Source organism: Onychostruthus taczanowskii, unplaced genomic scaffold, assembly GCF_017590055.1.
Source record: "Onychostruthus taczanowskii isolate IOZ18803 unplaced genomic scaffold, ASM1759005v1 scaffold74, whole genome shotgun sequence".
Lineage (NCBI taxonomy): Eukaryota > Metazoa > Chordata > Aves > Passeriformes > Passeridae > Onychostruthus > Onychostruthus taczanowskii.
Window position 1 is genome coordinate 1,162,362 of NW_024505229.1, and position 19,693 is coordinate 1,182,054.

Sequence of the window (19,693 nt, forward strand, 5' to 3'; positions counted from 1 at the left end):
GCCCGGGGGGCCCGGGGATGGCAGCCTGGTGGGCCCGGGGCATTGCTGCCCGGTGTGCCCGGGGATTGCTGCCCGGTGTGCCCGGGGATGGCAGCCTGGTGTGCCCGGGGCATTGCTGCCCGGTGTGCCCAGGGATGGCAGCCCGGGTACTCCGGGGGATTGCTGCCCAGCTGCTCAGGGGATTGCTGCCCGGCCTGCCGGGGTACAGCAGCCCAGTGTGCCCGGAGATTGCCGCCCGGCCTGCCGGGGGTAGCAGCCCGGTGTGCCCAGGCATGGCTGCCCGGTGTGCCCAGGGATGGCTGCCCGGGTGCTCCGGGGGATGGTTGCCCGGGCACTCCGGGGAATGGCAGCTCGGGTCCCGGGGATGGCTGCTCGGCGTGCCCGGGGATTGCTGCCCGGGTCCCGGAGGATGGTTGCCCGGTGTGCTGGGAGACTGCAGCCCGGCTGGGAAGTTTTCTCTCGAGCAGGAAGCTGAGGCGTTTCCTCCTGCAGCGCGGCCGTGCTCGCCGGGCGGGTTTTGCAATCCGCGGTTTCGGTTCCCGGCCGGGGAGGCGCCTCTGGCCCCGCTCCGCTCCCGAGCTCTGGCATCCGCCGGCCTTCTGCTGCCAGCCCCGGGCTGCTGGGGCTCGCTCCATGCTTGGCCTCGGCCCCGGGGCTGCCCAGGGGAGCGGCCGCGATTGCCGGCGGGGTAAAGGCTGGGGCTCGGCGGGGTAAATCCCACCCGCGCGGGGTGGACATGCAGAGCACCCCCAACTACCTGTGGAGCACCGAGGACCTCCTGGGCCAGGGGGCCACGGCCTCTGTCTACAAAGCTCGCAACAAGGTGAGCGGGGGCAGCTGGGGGGAGGAACCCCGAATGCAGAGCCCCGGTGCCCCCCGTCCCTGCTCGGGATGCCCGAGCTCCGCTCGCCCTGCCGGGAGATCCTTGCCTGTGGAGCAGCTCAGGCGCTGCTTTCCGTTTTATTTTCATTTTCTTCTGAGCTTCTTCCCCTCTCTGTTGGTCGAGGGCGGCTTTGGGGCGCTCACAGTCGGCTCTGCTGGCCGCGGCGCAGGGGGAAGAAGCTGCTGTTTCCCGGGGAATGCCCAGAGGTTTTGGAAACCCCATCCTTGGACATTTGCATACTTCATGCAAACACTTGCCGGGCTTGGAGCGGGCTCTCCTCCTCAGCAGCCTTTGAGGTTTATTGAGCAAGTGCAGCAGCGGCGGCTGCGAGAGCGGGCTGGGAGCATCGCCGTGCCGCGGGGAGCTGCCAGCCTCGGCTGCGCACGGGAACTTTTCGTGGGGCCGCATAAACACAGCCGCACACGGCACGTGGGGCCGGGACAGGAAGGGCAGGGAGGTGAGAACAGCGGTCTGTTTGTGCAGCCGGGCAGACGCGCTGCAGAGGCATCATCTCATCGTTTGCGTCCCGAGTGGGGTGTGGGAGCCGGGACAGAGCTCCTGGAGCTGCTTTGCGCGTGAATGGCATCGCCTGGTGTGTTCATTCCCTCTTTTTGCTCTTTTCCCAGAAATCGGGGGAGCTGGTTGCTGTGAAGGTGTTTAACAGTGCCAGCTACCTGCGGCCCCAGGAGGTGCAGATGAGAGAGTTCGAGATGCTGCGGAAGCTGAACCACAAAAACATTGTCAAATTATTCGCCGTGGAGGAGACGGTGAGTGGGAACCCCTCTGGGAAACCCTGGGGCTCACTAGCCGAGGGAGGGCACCTGGTCCTGCCTGGCTGGGGGGACACGGGGCTGGCTGAGCCCTCCCCATCTCCCCTGCAGGGCAGCAGCAAGCAGAAGGTGCTGGTGATGGAATATTGCTCCAGTGGCAGCCTGCTGAACGTGCTGGAAGACCCAGCGAATGCTTTTGGCCTGGCTGAGTCCGAGTTCCTCATCGTGCTGCAGTGTGTGGGTGAGTGTGGGGGTCAGGGGCCATCAGCCCCTGCCACCAGCAGGGACTGGGACCCTCCAGCTGGGGACCCCACGGTGCTGGGGGTCCCTGCGGGCACCAGCCCTGGGCAGAGGAGTGAGGGGTCAGGACTTGCAGCCCTGAACGGGGTGGGGTTGAGCTCTGTGTTGAGGGATTCTCCTTGCTCTGGAAAGCTGCTGTGGCAAGGGGCTGTGCCCTGCCATGTCCTCATTGTCTCCATCCCCCCAGTCACACTGATCCCCATCTAAGTGGGATTTACCCCCTGTCCAGCCCTCTTCTCAACTCAAATCCCAGGGCACTGGAAGGTACACTTAGACTACCAAGACGTAGCTTAACAAAAGCATTCAGCTTACACCTGAAAGATGTTTGCTAACATCAGATTGTCTTGATGCCAAACTCTAGCCCAATCAACATGACCTGGAATAACAAAGCTACTTCCTACACCCAACTAAAGCATTTATAGTCCCAGTATAAGCAATAGAAAAGACACCATTGGAGCGATAGAGACTACATACCGTGAGGGAAGGATGAAATAACAATGAATAAGCCAAGCTATAAACAGCAAAGATCAACCCTTGTACCTTTTGCATCATGGTCTAGCAAGAAAAACCAAGCAAAAAGAATTTAAGTTTGCCATCCCGAAACCCAATCGAGCTACTTACCAGCAGCTCTTATTGAGCAAACCCATCTCTGTGGCAAAAGGGGGGGATGGCTTGGGTGACAGCAGTTTTGTGTTTTGAGTTTTTCGACTCAAACTGGTCCCCTGGAGCCCAGTGGCCCAGCCCCACACGGGAATTCTGCCTCCTCCTGTGCCAGTGGCAGGGATGAACCACCTCCGTGAGAACGGCGTCGTGCACAGGGACATCAAACCCGGCAACATCATGAGGCTGGTGGGAGAGGACGGGCAGAGCATCTACAAACTGACGGATTTCGGAGCCGCCCGAGAGCTGGAGGATGATGAGAAGTTTGTGTCTGTCTACGGGACAGAGGAGTACCTCGTGAGTAGGGCATGTCCCAGGCTGGGAGTCCTGGGGGAGGCTGGGCCCTGCCCCTCCATCCTGCAGCAAAGGCACTTGGAGAGCCTGATCCCTGGTTTTGGAAGGGGAGGGGATCAGTGCTTTGTGGCAGGGTTGCTGGTGGTGGTTTTTGGGAGGACCCAGAGCTCTGTTCCAGGTGATTTTTTTTTGGGAGGACCAAGAGCTCTGTTACAGGTGATGATTTTGGGGAGGACCCAGAGCTCTGTTAGAGGTTTTTGGAAGGACCCGGAGCTGTTGTAGATGATGTTTTTATGGGAGGACCCAGAGCTCTGTCAGAGGTGATTTTTTTTTGGGGAGGACCCAGAGCTCTGTTACAGGTGATGATTTTGGTCAGGACCCAGAACTGTGTTCCAGGTGATGTTTTCCAGTCAGGACCCAGAGCTGTGTTAGATGTTTTTGGGAGGCCCCAGAGCTGTGTTCCAGGTGATGTTTTTCAATCAGGACCCAGAGCTGTGTTCCAGATGCTGATTTTTGGGGAGGATCCAGAGCTCTGTTCCAGGTGATGATTTTTGGTAGGACCCAGAGCTGTGTTAGAGATTTTTGGGAGGACCCAGGGCTCTGTTAGATGTTTTTGGGAGGCCCCAGAGCTGTGTTCCAGGTGATGTTTTCCAGTCAGGCCCCGTTTCTCTGTCTTCCCCCCAGCACCCTGACGTGTACGAGCGAGCGGTGCTGCGCAAGCCGCAGCAGAAGGCGTTTGGTGTCACCGTGGACCTCTGGAGCATTGGTGTCACCTTCTACCACGCTGCCACCGGCAGCCTGCCCTTCGTGCCCTTCGGGGGACCCCGCAGGAACAAGGAGATCATGTGGGTGCCGTGCCCAGCTGGGCTGGGGAGCTGGGACCGTGCTGGGGCTGGCTCACTGCTGGTTTAACCCCACATGGCCCCAGAGCCCTGCCAAGGGGCCTGTGGGGGGTGGTGTGTGTGCAGTGTGGGGAAGAATCCATGTCCCAGCTGCCACGTTTTCCCTCCAAATGGGATGCTTGGGTGGGGCACTGAGCATGGGTGGCATCCCTGCTCATAGCAGGGGGTTGGAACCAGGTGATATTTAGGGTTCCTTCCAACACAGATAATTCTGGGATTCTGTGAAATTCCCATGACCTCCTGGCTAAACAGCTGGAAGGGGAGGCAGGGTTAATGCTCACTTGGAAGGTTTGGACTGTTCCTTGCAAGTATTTTCCCTCTGGGCACTTCCTTTTCCCTCAGTGAATCATGTTTTTCCCAGCACATCCACCCAAGGGACACAGTGCCCAAACGGAGCTCGCTTGGCTCAGGCCAGCAGCAAACAATTCCCTTCCCACAGGTACAAAATCACCACGGAGAAGCCTCGTGGGGCCATTGCAGGGATCCAGAGGCAGGAGAATGGGAACATCGAGTGGAGCTACGAGCTACCCATCACCTGCCGCCTCTCCACGTGAGTGTCCCGTGCTGGGGCTGCAGCTCCCATGTCCTCAGACAGCACAGGAGGGGTTAACCAGGCAGATAAACTTTTCATCTTCAGGTGTCACAGCTCTCAGACCTGATCTTTGCTTTCCAGACAGGAAAAGGGGGTGCAGGGCAGTGTTTGTGACTCAGGGTTACACCAGCCCATGCAAACCTCTCCTCTTCCCTGTGGCGTTCATATTTTCTGGAAAAATCCCTTTGTCCAGTATTCCTCTCCTGGGAAGTTGAGAAGCCTCAAAGAAAAAGGAAAACAATAATTATCTGATTTGCTTCTCCTGTGTTTTGCTCCTTTGGAATGTGGTTGGGGATGGTTTACCAACAGGGGCTTGTTTCATTGGTTTCGTGTGAATTGTTTTTACTCCTTGGCCAATCAGGGCCAAGCTGTGTTGGGACTCTGGAAGGAGTCAGGAGTTTCATTATTATCTTTTTAGCCTTCTGTAAATATCCTTTCTGTATTCTTTAATATAGTTTACTTTAGTATTCTTTAATATAATATAGAATTATAAAATAATAAATTAGCCTTCTGAGAACATGGAGTCAGGTTCATCATTCCTTCCTTCCTCTTGGGGCAACCCCAATACAATACTTCCCTTGCTGCTGCAGGGGCCTGAAGGACCAGCTGATCCCCATCTTGGCGAATATCCTGGAGGTGGATCAGGAGAAATGCTGGGGATTCGACCAGTTTTTTGCGGGAACCAATGACATTTTGCACAGGATCGTGGTGGACGTGTTCTCCCTGCAGCAGGCGTCCTCCCACCGCATCTACATCCACTCCTACAACACGTGAGGCTGGGTCAGAGATCCGTGTGGGAATGGAGCTGTGAGTTCCCCTCACTTCAAGAGGGGAACCTGGGGGCACCACCGTGCCCTTTGCACTGCTCCCAGACCAGGCTGAAACACACCAGGCTCAAATCAGCCTTTGCTGGGAGTGCACTAACGCAGCTGTGGGCACACAGAGAGGTCTAGGGGGCTTTGCTGACCATGTCTGACATTTTGCTAAGAGAAAGTATCTTGGTATTCTGAGGGCAGCAGGCTGCTAAAGGGATGGAATTCTGTGTGCTCACCTCTTTGCTTATCCCCATCCTTTCCCTTCTTTCTCCATTTCAGTACCACCAAGTTTTTAGATGCTGTCTTCAAACAGACAAATATAGTCCCTCACCATCAAGAATATTATTTCGAAGGACACCTGTATGAGCTGGATCCCAATCTACAAGCTCATCATTTCTGCAAAACCACAGAGAGCAGCCCCCTGACTTTGCTGAGCACCTCAGAGCAGCCCGAGGACGTGGTGGGGGTCCGCTACCGAGACCGTGAGTGTGGGGCTGGAGATGTGGCACGGCAGGAGAGTGGCTGCTGGAAGAGGGATTTGTTCCAGCTATTATCCTGAGAGATTTCCCATTTCCTGCATGATCCTAGCTCTTGGGGCCTGGGCACTGTTTGACCTGGATCCCAGTTGCCACTGGGGTTCCCAGTTCTCCAGACTGGTCTCTTTTCCCCCTGCCAGGTTGTGCCAGTCCCCATTCCCAGCAGCAGGAGTACTGGTTCCCAGTGCCAACTCTCAATCCTGATGCCAGTTCCCAGTGCCAGCTCCCAATCCTGTTTCTGGTCCCTGGGGCAGGATTAGGGGATCTCAGGGTCAGTTTTCCCCTGCCATGTGCTGCTGCTCCACGGGCACACACCACACTGGGATTTGCAGGGAATTCCTGCCTTCATCCATGCTCCCAAAATATCTTGGAGGGCTGCACTGAGCCTCCAGCACTGAGGCTGAAATCCTGAGTGGCCACAGGGTTTATCTGGTGGGTGGCAGCTGCCCACAGCCACCAGCTGGTGACAAACACCCCGACCCTGCCTGTCTTTGCAGCGGCGCTGGAATTCCCAAAGTTCGTGCCCAGGGTGGACGTGGTGGCCGACTGCAGTGCAGCCAAGGTGGGTGTGTGTGCCAGGGCAGCCCCTGGCAGCGTGCTGGCAGTGCCCTGTGCCTGGCACGGGCCCTGGCAGTGCCCTTTGCCTTGCAGAGTGCCGTGGGTGCTGCTCACCAGACCCTGCGCGTGGGGCAGGCGCTGCGGAGGGGCCGGGAGCTGCTGGCCAGGGGCCTCCACTGGGTGATGTGAGTGCCAGAGCCACGGCTGGGCAGGGCACAGCGGGCACACAGCACCCTGGGATTTGTTGGGTCAAGGGTTTCCAGCCTCTTCCTGCTAGTGCAGACCAGTGGGATGGTGGGGTAGGGTCCTGGGGGACTTGGAGGGAGCAGGGCAGGAGGGGCACTGTGTCCCCAAGGGGCTGCGCCTGGAGGAAAAACTCCTCGGTGCTGGGAGGATGCTGCTGTCCTTTTTTGTTCCTTTTGGGTCACTTTCTTCAGTTTAGGAGAGGCTGAGGAAAAAAGCAGAATTATTATTATTATTATTATTAGTAGCAGTAGTAGCAGTAGTATTGTTATTGTTATTATCACTGTGTGCATCTATTGGAAGTGTTCCTGCCCAAGGCAGGGATTTGGAATTTAAGCTTTAAGGTCCCTTCCAACCCAAACCATTCCATGATGAATTTCACTGCTCTACCCACTCCTTTTGGGGCAGGACAGAGGGTGAGAGACCCTAAAAGCAGCAGCCACACCCAATTTTAGGTTCATCCAGCCCCCCCAGTCTCAGAGCAGCCTGAGAGAAGCCACCAGCTCCACGCCCACCCCGGGATGGAGCTGTGGAGCACATCTTGGAGGGGCTGTTTTCTCTCTTGGCAGTGGGAACCTGAGGACAGAGTGCTGCAGGATTTTGGAGCAGAGGAGGGGAGCTCACTCCGTGCTCACCTGCCTGCAGCTCACCCAGGGGAAGACACACGTGCTGTAAGTGAGCTGGGCTGTGCCTGGTGAGATAAGGGGCTCTCAGAGGTGCCTGGATAAGCAGGAATAAGGAAAATGCCAGGAATAAGCTGATATTTTGGAGGTACGAGGATTTTTTACTGTCTGGGAAATGAGCCACTCTGGCTGTTCCTCCCTCTTTGCTTCAGTTTTTGATGATTTCACAGGAGGCCAGAGTCAGTCCTGACTGCCTCCTGCTCTGGGGTTTTCTGTTACAGCCCTCGAGCAGGAAGGAGCCAGGGCTGCTGCCAGCTCCAGGGAAAGGAAAACTGAGAAAATTGGGATAAAATAAAGAGCAGGATGGCACCAGCTCCACGACCCCGTGGGGGTCTGGCCCCTATTACCAACCCTGGAGAGCTGGGCTGCATTCCCAGGGATCCAGCATCCCACCAGCCATGGGGAGAGACCCCATTTCCTTCCAAGGGTCTCTACTGAATTATGGAGAAACCCTGGGCTGCCCTCAGCCTTCCCCTTCCCCACACCCTCCTTCCCACCTTGCCCTGGGCCAAGCTGAACCTATTTTATCTCAAGCAACCCACGGATATTTTGCTTTTCTGCTGCTTTTTTCTTCTTCTTGTTGTTGTAGTGGAAAATTCTTTGCCGCTGGGTTGCTGTTCTTTCATTCTTTGCCATTTAACAAAGTCTCTTAATTTCCATTTCATCTGAAAAAAAAAATAAAAATTGGGACACATGGTTCCCATTGAGTGCAGCCCTCAGGGCTGGAGTGCCAGGAGCAGCAGAGCTGCAGCTGGGTGCTCTGGCTCTCCCAGCCCTTCCATCTCTGCAGCAGGAATATTTCTGCTGACTTTGCCCCTGTGCCACGCTCAGCCTGGCGCTCCCGTGCCAGCTGCAGGCACACAGCCACCTCCCAGCTGGCCTGAAGCCAGTGGGTGTAAAACCAACAATTTTGGAACAAATTGGACGCAACAGGGCGAGTTTTTACCAGGTCAGCACTTTGCATCTCGTGGCTCAGATCTGGCACTGTGAAATCTGGGTTGCTGCCCGAGGAAATCACCTTGCAGCCCCCCAGGAGCCCAGCACAAGGTGGATTCCTGTGCTGATTGTTTGCCAACAACAATCTCCTTCAGGAATATTCATTTTATTTATTTTCTCTCTTCCCCCAGGTACGAGGCTGTTCCTGCAGGCAGCAGGGGCCCAGCTGGGGTGGATGTGGTGAAGACAAGGCTGCAGAGGGTGAGGAGCATCCCCAGCCCCCAGAGCCCCCACGGCTCTCAGAGCAGCTGCTCCCAACCTCTCTATTCCTCTGCAGGTGGATGAGGAGCTCTCCCAGTGCTCCCACAGCATCTTTGACTTCCAGGGGGCACTGGATGGGATTTTGGCCGAGCTGGTGAAGGACAGGCAGCAAGTGCACGAGGACAAAAGGTGTGTGGGGCAATCCCTGGTGCCACCTGGCTGTCCCCACCCGGGGCATGGAGCACTTTCCGTGCCAGGCACAGCCCCTGGTGCCACCCCTGGTGTCCCTGCTCACAGGCACGGGCAGCAGGTTCACATTCCACCCCAGAGGGACAACCTGACTCCAAAATGCTGATTTCAGCCCAGCCTGACCCCCCTCCCCTGCCCCTTTGCAGCATCCAGCAGATGGAGTGCTGCCTGGAGAAGATGCAGATGATCCACAAGCAGTTCAAGAAGGCCAGGACGAGTCTGAGTGAGTGCTGGGGACACTGGGCAGGAATGTCCCTGCACTGTCCCCGTGGGAAAATGGGTGATTTGGCTTTGCTGGATCAGCAGTGACTTCGTGGAGCCCACAGAAGGGTTTGGGCTGGAAGGGACCTTGCAGAGCTCCTGTTTCTGTGTCCTGACAGTGCCTGGGAGGCTGAGCCAGGAAAATCCCCTTCAGCTTGTGAAATTGCCCATTTCTTGAGCTGTCAGCAGGAAATGTGTGGTGACTCTGTTTTTCTTCCCCAGGGCTCAGCTACAACGAGGAACAAATCCACAAGCTGGATAAGTGAGTCCCACCCTGTCCCCTCCCCAGGAGCTGCCCCTTGCTGGGGACAGGCCGGTGCTTGGTGGCTCTGACTGGGTCCCAAAGGGTTAAAAATTGATCCTGATGCTGTCAGAGAGCAGCTGGAGGCTCCTGTGTGATTCCTCCTTGCAGGAGCTCTCCCAGGGAAGGTTTCAAGCCATGAGCTCCTTCAGCAGAGCTGGGGACAGGGAGCTGTGCTGGGACAGGGAGCTGTGCTGGGACAGGGAGCTGCTTTGGGGACAGGATGCTGTGCTGGGACAGGGAGCTGTGCTGGGGACAGGGAGCTGCTCGGGGACAGGGAGCTGCTCGGGGACAGGGAGCTGCTCGGGGACAGGGAGCTGCTCGGGGACAGGGAGCTGCTCGGGGACAGGGAGCTGCTCGGGGACAGGGAGCTGCTCGGGGACAGGGAGCTGCTCGGGGACAGGGAGCTGCTCGGGGACAGGGAGCTGCTCGGGGACAGGGAGCTGCTCGGGGACAGGGAGCTGCTCGGGGACAGGGAGCTGCTCGGGGACAGGGAGCTGCTCGGGGACAGGGAGCTGCTCGGGGACAGGGAGCTGCTCGGGGACAGGGAGCTGCTCGGGGACAGGGAGCTGCTCGGGGACAGGGAGCTGCTCGGGGACAGGGAGCTGCTCGGGGACAGGGAGCTGCTCGGGGACAGGGAGCTGCTCGGGGACAGGGAGCTGCTCGGGGACAGGGAGCTGCTCGGGGACAGGGAGCTGCTCGGGGACAGGGAGCTGCTCGGGGACAGGGAGCTGCTCGGGGACAGGGAGCTGCTCGGGGACAGGGAGCTGCTCGGGGACAGGGAGCTGCTCGGGGACAGGGAGCTGCTCGGGGACAGGGAGCTGCTCGGGGACAGGGAGCTGCTCGGGGACAGGGAGCTGCTCGGGGACAGGGAGCTGCTCGGGGACAGGGAGCTGCTCGGGGACAGGGAGCTGCTCGGGGACAGGGAGCTGCTCGGGGACAGGGAGCTGCTCGGGGACAGGGAGCTGCTCGGGGACAGGGAGCTGCTCGGGGACAGGGAGCTGCTCGGGGACAGGGAGCTGCTCGGGGACAGGGAGCTGCTCGGGGACAGGGAGCTGCTCGGGGACAGGGAGCTGCTCGGGGACAGGGAGCTGCTCGGGGACAGGGAGCTGCTCGGGGACAGGGAGCTGCTCGGGGACAGGGAGCTGCTCGGGGACAGGGAGCTGCTCGGGGACAGGGAGCTGCTCGGGGACAGGGAGCTGCTCGGGGACAGGGAGCTGCTCGGGGACAGGGAGCTGCTCGGGGACAGGGAGCTGCTCGGGGACAGGGAGCTGCTCGGGGACAGGGAGCTGCTCGGGGACAGGGAGCTGCTCGGGGACAGGGAGCTGCTCGGGGACAGGGAGCTGCTCGGGGACAGGGAGCTGCTCGGGGACAGGGAGCTGCTCGGGGACAGGGAGCTGCTCGGGGACAGGGAGCTGCTCGGGGACAGGGAGCTGCTTGGGGCCAGGGACTTGCCCTGGGACAGGGAGCTGCTCTGAGGACACATCCCCTGCTGGAGGAGGGGACAAATCCATTCCAGGCTGCTGCTCCCACAGGAATTGTTCTGAAACCATTTTTTTCGCACTGAAATGGTGATTTAGGAAGTGTCCCTGCCTCCCTGTGTGCTTCAAGTGCTGATGGGTTTGGTACCTTTGAGAGGTTTCAGTTTCCACCCAAACCAGGGGAATTCAGCACAGGCAAGAAATAAAATTCCCACTTCAGCCTGCAGCAGGGAGGGTGAAATTCCACAGACTCACTTGTTGCTCAGCCTAACCTTGAGCATTTGCCTTCAACTCCAAGGCAGAGACTTCTCAGCGGTGCCCTGAGGGGGGACAGGCACTGAATCCCCCAAAATATCCCTCTCCAGGGGTATTTTGTCTTCTCTGTAACTCGTTTCTGAGCAGCCAGGGCTTCCAAGTGCTCTCTGCTGTGGATCGAGTGTGGAGCTGGAAATGGGGATTTTGAGAAATGCTCTTTGTGTTTTGTATTTTTGTTATCAAATGCTTTTTATATCCCCCAAAACCCCCTAAACCTCCAAAACCAAAATACTCTTTGTATTATGATTTTTTGTATCAAATGCTTTTTGTATCCCCCAAAACCTCCAAAACAAAAATGCTCTTTATATTTTATATTTTTGTGTCCCCCAAAACCTCCAAAACCAAAATGCTCTTTGTATTTTGCATTTTTGTATCCCCAAACCTCCCTCTCCATCACAGCCAGGGTTTATTTTCCCTGTAACTCCTTTCTGAGCCTCCAGCCCCTCTTTTTCCATCCAGGAGGCAGCTTCAGGCCTCCTGTGATGTTCCTTTTCACACCCTGAAGGAAATAATGCTGTTTTCTCTCTTATTCCCGGCTTTAGGCTGAATTTGGGGAACCTGGCCAGGAAGGTTCTGTCCATTTTCCAGAACGACTGTGTCCAGCAGTACCAGGAGGCCCTGGCCCTGCACAGCAGCAGGATGAGGTACCACCCACAGGGATTTGGGACAGGCCACTTTGTAGTGGAAAAGAGCAGAAATTATATGTATATTATCTATATATATATAGTGATATATATAATATATATAAATATATTGACATTTTAATGTATTATTTATTATTATTAATGATAATAATACTACTAATAATAGTAATAATAATAATAATCTTCTGATAGCCCTCCACCAAGGATCTGGCCTTCCAAGTGCTCTCTGCTGTGGATTGAGCATGGAGATGGAAATGGGGATTTTGGGAAGTGCTGAGGGGAAGCGCAGAGTGACAAACCAATATATTGACATTTTAATATATTATTATTAATGATAATAATAATAATAGTAGTAATAATAATAATAATAATAATAATAATAATAATAATAATCTTCTGTTAGCCCTCCACCAAGGATCTGGCCTTCCAAGTGCTCTCTGCTGTGGATTGAGCATGGAGATGGAAATGGGGATTTTGGGAAGTGCTGAGGGGAAGCGCAGGGTGACACACCCTCTGTGACCCCACTGGAAACCCCAGCTGGCTCCTATCCCATAATTCCGCCCTGCTACTTTAAGTTTATATTTTTAAAAGCCCCCAAAGCCCCTAAACTTGCAGCTGGAGTTGAAGCAGCTCTGGCGAGGGGGGAGAGGTGATTTTATCAGCACAGAATTGCCATTGAAACGGAGATTTACTGCTGGGAATGAATTTCTGCTAAACGGTGCTTGGGGAACAATGCAAAGAGCAAATTACCCCCGGAGCAAATCACCCCGGGACTGGGGGCAACCCACGGCCTGTGGCAGCAGGAGGAAGGGGCAGAGGATGGTGCAAAAATTGGATTTTCATGGCAAGGGCAGGAGCAGCCCCCCCTGGGCTGCCCGTGGCTGGAGGGAGGAGGAGTTTCTGGAATATCTGACAATTAAACCCAATTTTTGATCCTGTTTCTGGCGGGCTGGATTTACAGGTGAAGGGGATTTTTAGGCTGGAAGTTGGATTTGGATGCTCAGGATTTCTCCAGGAGCTGAGGGCAGGGTCTGTGCTCTCCTTGCCTTTTCCCTGCCCTATCCCAGATTTTTCCCAGTCTTTCCCCATCCTTCTCCCGTTCCCTGCTGGTCCCACCAGGGGTTTCTGTGCTGCCAACCCTCACCCAGTGTCCCTCATCACACACAGGCAATGAAATCTGCCCCAGTTTCTGTGGGAATTCTCTCTTGGATTGGGATTCCCCCCGGATGTGGAGTGCAAAAAACGCCAGTCACTTGTTTTAAAATGTTAAAAGTTTAATAGTAATAAAATGGTTATAAAATTAACAATATAATTAGGGTAACAATAATTTGGACAATTTGGATTAGGACAATACGAGGCAATAAAAACAAAGAGTTAGGGACAGTTCAGGTACCTCTTTCTGGGCAAAATAAGCCCAAAAAAGGACACAGAGGATTAACCCTTAAAAACAACAGCCTGTTGCATATTCATACACCTCATACGTGATGCATAAATTTCATTCAAACAAAGGATTCTGTCTGGTCAGTGTCAGCTTCTTCCTCTGAATCTTCAGGGCTGAGCAAGGTGGGAAGAACTCGGTAATGGAGCAATAAATTAATTTTCTCTGAAAGATTTAGGTGTCCTGTGGCTGCCATCTCAGTGCAAGTATCTTACATAGCATAGCTTCTATTTTAACATTATGTTATAACATAAAACTATATTTCACACACTACTTAAGAAAATTAACACAGCATAACTTTGTAACATAACACATATAATATTCATGTTAATATTTGTGAAAGGCAATCATAAAATACACATTTTTCACAGGAGCCCCACAGAATGTTTGCAGTGCAGGACACCAAAGCAGGGTTTTACCTCTGCTCACAGGGAGGAAAAATCCTTCTCCACGTTTTCCTGGGGTATTTTTGTACCTGTTTTCCTGTCCTTATGGAGAGAGCTCCATGAGTCACAGCTGGATATTTTTAATTTCTCATTACTTCAGTTTTAATTGTCCTGTTTTGTTTCCTGCCAGAGTTTGTGGGGTGGTGGTTGTTTTTTCTGGGGACTTGAGGTAGATCATTCACCTGAAATATTCTTTCCTTTGTTTTTTTTTAAACCCAAACCAAACATTTTTATTTTTTTTATACAGCTCCCGATGTGCCTGCTGGGCGTGAGGAGCTTTTTTTAGGTAGGAACAAGAGGCCCAGCCTGTGCTGGGTGAAGTGACAAGCCTGAGCTGCCTCATTTACAATCAACTTTCCCTGATTAATTAGCTGTTAGTGCTGTTTGGATAACCTGGCCTACGGTGGCTGTTGCAGCTGCAATTACAACATGCCCTGACTCATTTGCTTCCCTTCAGGATTTTGAATCCAGCCAGCTCCGCAGAAAGCAGCGTGCAATTAAAACACGCAAAAAAAATTAAAAATTAACGATGCCAAGCGTTGTTTGCCTGGGAGTTTTGACATCACTTTCTCTTTCCAGGAAAGTTTGTGAGATCAAGAAGCACCTGAAGAGGCTCAGCAACCGCATCAGTGCCTGCAGCGTGGAGATGATGGAGTGCCAGGACTGCCTGCAGGGCGTGGGTGTCCAGGGCTGCAGCTCCTCCTGCTCCCTCCCCGGGCTCCTCAGGGGAGCCCCGCAGGGTTTTTTAACCCCTTTGCTGCAGGTTTTTGTGGGTGACCCAAGCTGGAGGTGGTGTTTTGTCCCACTGTGTGAGCAGGGAGTGGGGAAACCTTTGGCACAGGCACTGCTGGTGCCAAGGATTGCCTGACAGGGGGGATGTGTGCCAAATAAATGGGAATTTGAGCAGGAGGAAAGTGCTGCTTCACCTCCAGCTGCCACAGCAACCCCCTGGTAGTGTGCTTGGGTTATTTTATTGACTCATTTGTCCTGGAGCAGGGCTGGGTGTGATCCCGTGGGTGCTGCTGAGTGTTTGGCTCTGGGTCAGCCCCACGGACAGCCCCTGCTCCATCTCCATCTCCACAGGCTCTGGACAGGCTTCTCCAGGTGGAGCAATGGAATTTGGCCCCTCCTGTGCCTTCCCCCGGGCCCCTGAGCCAGGCCTGCCAGGAGATGGCTCTGCGGTGAGTCCATGGTGTTGGATAACACCTTTTATTGGCTCAGAGGTGGGGTAACTGAGAGTTAAAAGCTTCTATTCCATTTTCAGTCTCATTTGAATTAGGGCTGGATTTGCCCCTGAAGGATGCAGGAGTTAGGGCTGTATCTGCTCCTAAAGGATGCAGGAATTGGGGCTAGATTTCCTCCTAAAGGATGCAGGAATTGGGGCTAGATTTCCTCCTAAAGGATGCAGGAATTGGGGCTAGATTTCCTCCTAAAGGATGCAGGAATTGGGGCTAGATTTCCTCCTAAAGGATGCAGGAATTGGGGCTAGATTTCCTCCTAAAGGATGCAGGAATTGGGGCTAGATTTCCTCCTAAAGGATGCAGGAATTGGGGCTAGATTTCCTCCTAAAGGATGCAGGAATTGGGGCTAGATTTCCTCCTAAAGGATGCAGGAATTGGGGCTAGATTTCCTCCTAAAGGATGCAGGAATTGGGGCTAGATTTCCTCCTAAAGGATGAAGGCGTTAGGGCTGGATCTGCCCCTAAAGGATGCAGAAATTGGGGCTAGATTTCCTCCTAAAGGATGCAGGAATTAGGGCTGGATTTGCCCCTGAAGAGTGCAGGAATTAGGGCTGGATTTGTCCCTAAAGGATGCTGGCTGTGTCCCTGCAGGATGCAGGAATTAGGGCTGGATCTGCCCCTAAAGGATGCAGGAGTTAGGGCTGTATCTGCCCCTAAAGGATACAGGAGTTAGGGTTGGATTTCCCCCTGAAGGATGCAGGAGTTAGGGCTGTATCTGCCCCTGAAGGATGAGATGCAGGAATTAGGGCTGGATCTGCCCCTAAAGGATGCAGGAATTAGGGCTGGATTTGCCCCTAGTGGATGCAGGAGTTAGGGCTGGATCTGCTCCTAAAGGATGCAGGAGTTAGGGCTGGATTTGCCCCTAAAGGATGCAGGAATTAGGGCTGGATTTGCCCCTAGTGGATGCAGGAGTTAGGGCTGGATCTGCTCCTAAAGGATGCAGGAGTTAGGGCTGGATGTGCCCCTAAAGGATGCAGGAGTTAGGGCTGGATCTGCCCCTAAAGGATGCAGGAATTAGGGCTGTATCTGCCCCTAAAGGATGCTGGCTGTGTCCCGCAGGATGCAGGAGCTGCTGCAGCAGCTGAGGTCGGTCTCCTGCGATCTGCAGCTCAACAACAGCATCATCGAGCGGTGAGTGACCCTGCTCCTCCAGCCGGGCCGGGTGGGCTCCCTGGGAGCAGCACAGCCACAGTCACCTCCCCGTGGGGTTTTTAACCTCCCCGTGTTTGCATCATGGGCTGGCAGCAGCTGAATTTCTCTTTCTTGGAGTTTTAGCCAAGAACTTCCCCATCGTTTCATCCCCCTCTTTCCAGCCTTTTCCCTGTGCTGCCCAGCACTGACTGCTGCTCACTGCCATGGGGAACTAGATATGGATTTTTCTGTATGAAAATCTCTGCAAAACCCAAAGTCTGTGATTTTTTTCCCCCTAATATCCAATTTAAACCTCCCCTGGTGCAACTTGAAGCCTCTTATGCTGTCAGTTGTTACCTGGGAGAAGACACCAACCCCACCTCACCTCAGCCTCCTTCCAGGGAGTTGTAAGGAGCCATAAGTTTCCTCCTGAGCTTCCTTTTGTGGTATTCCCATTCTCTGAACAGAGAGAGACATCATTCTCTCTCCCAGGATTTTTCCTGGGGAAGGCAGTGAGAAAGCAAATACAGATAAGAAATGTTTTCTCTGCTCTCTCTGTTTTCTCTGCTTTCTCACTGCCTTCCCCAGGAAAAATCCTGGGAGAGAGAATGATGTCTCTCTCTGTTCAGAGAATGGGAATACCACATCTTTTTCTCCCAGGTAAACACCTCCAGCTCCTTCAGTTGCTCCTCACAGGATGAGTTTTCCAGCCCCCAAATGAAAGAAAACCTCTGGGTGTGCAGACAGAAGAGGTGTTGGTGTGGTTGTCCATTTATTCAGACTGGGAAGAGCTGGGAATCACCCCTGTGATTTTCCTCCTCTGCATCCTTTCCTTGAGGCTCTGAATGCAAATGGACAATGGGAATATGTACAATTCCTTCCCAACATCTCACCTAAATCTCTCCTCTTTTACTTTAAAGCCATCCCCCTTGCCCTATCATTAAAAAGTCACTCTCCCTCTTCTTTGAAATGTTGGTCCTGGTTTTCATGGATCAGCACATCCAGGAGTTTTAAAAGACAAAACCCAAGGAATTGGGAATTCAGCCCTGTTTTTAGGACCTCATCTTCCCTAAATCCTTTTGTCCCTGCAGGTTGGGTGGGGCTGCTCCTGCTCCCAGCGTTTGAGGGACATGGTGAAGGTGCAGCTGCTGAAGCAAAACTTCCCAGCAGAGGGAATTCACAGCACCTGGAGCCACAGAGCTGTTGGATTTCCGTGTCCTGGGAGCTCTCCGTGTCCTACCTCTGTGCCCCAGCACTTTGCACGTTCTCCCCCATCAGCCCCGAGTGCCCTGAGCCTCTGGAAGTTTGGCCAGAAAATCGAGTGGGGTTTTATATTTTTCTTTTAAAAAAAAAAAAATGCTTGAAGGACTTGGTGTTTTCGTGGTTTCTCTGCATCACTGTGTCAGATGAGGAAGAAGAAGAGCTTTAGTCTTTCATCCTCTTGCTTATTTAGGAATTATTCCCACTTTCAATGTGCTGGAGTGGGGCAGGGGGGCGCTGGTGGCTGAGAGCTGCCCTGGGAAGGCATTCCCAGCCCTTCCCTGCTCCAGAGGGACAGGATGGAGGGGGAACACATCCCTGGACCTTGCTGTCCCTCGGGAATGGCACAGAGAGCTGCGGGAGGGCCCTGCTGACCCAGCCTTTGTTGGGGACAATCGTTCTGCTCAGTGTCCCAACTGATTTTTGACCTCGGGGTTGATGAGGAGCCGCAATTCCCTGAGTGTCAGCCAGGGCAGCCACAGGGACTGCCAGGGGCTGGGAGTGGGAGATGGGAGCAGGAGGTGGTTGTGGGAAGGCTCAGCCACACTGCCCTTCAGCCACCCACCCTGACTGTCCCCAGAGTGATTTATGGGCTGTCCCCACATCCCACACCCCATCCCAGGGAGCAGCAGGGTGACAGATCCCACCTTGCTGGGTTCATATTTTTCTTTTAAGCCAGGGAGCAGCATCCAGAGCTGGGCAGGGTGACAAATCCCACCCTGCTGGGTCCATCCCACCTCCCCATCCCAGGGAGCAGCAGGGTGACAGATCCCACCTTGCTGGGCTCATCCCACACCCTATCCAGGGAGCAGCAGGGCAGGGTGACAAACCTCACCCTACTGGGATCATCCCACCTCCCCATCCCAGAGAGCAGCAGGGTGACAAATCCCACTCTGCTGGGCTCATCCCACGTCCCCATCCCAGGGAGCAGCATCCAGAGCTGGGCAGGGTGACAGACCCCACCCTGCTGGGTCCATCCCACCTCCCCATCCCAGGGAGCAGCAGGGTGACAAATCCCACCCTGCTGGGTCCATCCCACCTCCCCATCCCAGGGAGCAGCGGGGTGACAGATCCCACCCTGCTGGGCTCATCCTACATCACCACCCCAGGGAGCAGTATCCAGAGCTGGGCAGGGTGACAAATCCCACCTTGCTGGGTCCATCTCACCTCCCCATCCCAGAGAGCAGCAGGGTGACAAATCCCACTCTGCTGGGCTCATCCCACGTCCCCATCCCAGGGAGCAGCATCCAGAGCTGGGCAGGGTGACAGACCCCACCCTGCTGGGCCCACCCCACCCATCCTGGCACATCCCAGTGCCAGGGCACATCCATCCATCCCTGCAAAGGCAGCAGAAGGAGGGAGGAGCAGCTGCAGGGCTGTGCCCAGCCTGACTTTCTTGTAGGAACATGCCAAGGGTGCCCAGGAGCCTCCCCCGCCCAGGAAGCCTTTCCCCAGTGGAATTTGGCACCAGAGCTCCCCATTCATTTTAATTATAAAAACCAACATCCTGAATGTCAAACCCAACTGTTTGCTGTGCAGAGGTGGAGCTAATCCATCCCTTCTTTTCTCCTAAGAATTTTTTTCTGGTGTTCGCTGGGTTTTCTAATGGACATTATTTTGAATGCGGGCAGAATTCTCTGGTATTCCCAAAGGAGCAGGGCAGGGAGCCCAGGCAGGGTCCCTGCTGCACCTCCTGGCATTCACAGGAGCTGCACTGACTCGCACCAGCTGAGCGTTTGACCTGGAACATGTTTGGCTTCAACTAAAAGGGATTTATTTCTTGGCAAACAGAAAAAAGAGTTTTTGCTAATAGCCCTTGTCATGCTTTAACTGCTGTAACACAGCAGCTGCAGAGGGGACTTCTGGAATCCAAATGAAACAAGAATTTTCCTGCCAATGTTAATTACTTGGAGTTTTCTTTTTCCCCAAAAATGTTTTAACCTGTGGCCTAAAAGAGCTCCCTGTGCTGTCAGCTCTGAATACCTGAAGGGAAGGATAATGACTGTCATGAGCCCCTTGTGCAGGCTGAGCCAGAGCTTGCTGTGGGGAGAGAAAATATTACATTTATTTCGTATTTTTGTGTCCTGAGGCTGCAGAACAGAGACTGGAGCTGTCTCCTAGGATGGTGTTGAGAAAATGAAAGCCCAGAATGGTTTTAGGAGGTTCCCAGCCAGAAATTTCCTTCATTGTAGGTGATTTCTGATACAATTAACAGTTTGTGGAGGACATAGGACAAGCCACCAAACTTTTGTGGAACAATTTACTGAGGAATAAATCTGCTGCTGTTTTCAAGCAGAAGCAGAGGAGGTATGAAAGCAAAGCAGGATCCTGAATTGGGAAGGAAAAGACCTTCCAAAAATTAATCTTGCTGCTTAGCACGCAACAAAACTCTGATTTTCCCAGCTGCATTATTCCTCTTTCAGTTTGAAGCTGTTATTAGGGGGTTACTAGGCTGCTGTGATTCAGAGCCAGTGTTTTAATCCATCCTTCAAAT

At 54.2% G+C, this 19,693-nt stretch overlaps 1 protein-coding gene across 1 annotated transcript; it reads left to right on the plus strand.

Moving 5' to 3' along the window:
• The first annotated feature begins 568 nt into the window (after nucleotides 1-568).
• Nucleotides 569-17,259, plus strand: IKBKE (inhibitor of nuclear factor kappa B kinase subunit epsilon). The gene is made up of 20 exons (XM_041422559.1): nucleotides 569-823; nucleotides 1,510-1,650; nucleotides 1,765-1,894; nucleotides 2,729-2,910; nucleotides 3,592-3,752; nucleotides 4,249-4,359; nucleotides 4,992-5,171; nucleotides 5,496-5,698; nucleotides 6,250-6,314; nucleotides 6,404-6,495; nucleotides 7,123-7,224; nucleotides 8,364-8,433; nucleotides 8,510-8,622; nucleotides 8,829-8,905; nucleotides 9,166-9,205; nucleotides 11,583-11,684; nucleotides 14,148-14,244; nucleotides 14,652-14,749; nucleotides 15,868-15,939; nucleotides 17,031-17,259. Exons 1-20 carry the CDS (start codon nucleotides 737-739, stop codon nucleotides 17,062-17,064), a joined length of 2,157 nt encoding a protein of 718 aa, XP_041278493.1. The 5' UTR covers nucleotides 569-736; the 3' UTR covers nucleotides 17,065-17,259.
• Nucleotides 17,260-19,693: the final 2,434 nt, after the last annotated feature.